A 698-nucleotide genomic window follows, 5' to 3' on the forward strand; every position below is an offset into this window, starting at 1 on the left:
ATATTTAGTGAGCATTGTATGGGCTTGGGATTAAGTCGTCTTCGGGCAGAATTGTGATATTGGCTCATAGAGTTTGAGTGACTTGAACACAGTCACTACCTTTCAGCCAAAGCCCGACAGGAACACACCTGTCGTTGAACGAGTTCGATTTATTACTCATTGCAGTGAGAGAGAACGCACGCCGTGGGAAACCATAGGACTTCTCAGTGAGAGGGTCTGAAGCCATCTTGACACCAGGGCCCTAACAGCCCTCACCGTGGTTTGGAAGCTTTTGCTTTCTAAGGCCTCGGTGTTGCTGATGACCTCTCAGGTTCGCCTTAACCTCAGAGCCTATGGGCATCCCTCTCTACTTCTGGAGATGTATTGGGGGGTTATGGGTGGAAGGCAGGACAGAATGGGCTCTTTCTTTGAATGGTTTAAGGATCTAACTGAGGGATAAGGGATAAGGTAAAATGAGTGTGTCACACACTGGATAGCAGGTGATGATCCTTTGCTTTTTCACTCAATATTTTACTTTAGTGATCCTATTATGGCCGAATCCCTAAGTGAAGCTTCTGGAAGCCTGGAAGTTCTGGAGGCCAGTGATGAGGGTAAGTAGCCCAGTAAAATCTTGCTAACTAGAACTAGCTTTCTTTACTGTGTTGAACTCACCCTAAGGGGAAAAAAAATCAAGTCACAGGCAAACAAGTTCATATCAA

General features: G+C 45.7%; 1 protein-coding gene across 1 annotated transcript in view; it reads left to right on the forward strand.

Moving 5' to 3' along the window:
• Positions 1-519: 519 nt before the first annotated feature.
• Positions 520-698, forward strand: part of LOC144222563 (acrosomal protein KIAA1210-like) — an 11479-nt gene continuing 11300 nt past the window's right edge. The window contains exon 1 of the mRNA XM_077753069.1: positions 520-590. Coding sequence (XP_077609195.1) covers positions 530-590 — 61 coding nt within the window. The 5' untranslated portion in view covers positions 520-529. The remainder of the gene's footprint in view (positions 591-698) is intronic.

Source organism: Crocuta crocuta, unplaced genomic scaffold (genome assembly GCF_008692635.1).
Source record: "Crocuta crocuta isolate KB4526 unplaced genomic scaffold, BGI_CrCroc_1.0 scaffold944, whole genome shotgun sequence".
Lineage (NCBI taxonomy): Eukaryota > Metazoa > Chordata > Mammalia > Carnivora > Hyaenidae > Crocuta > Crocuta crocuta.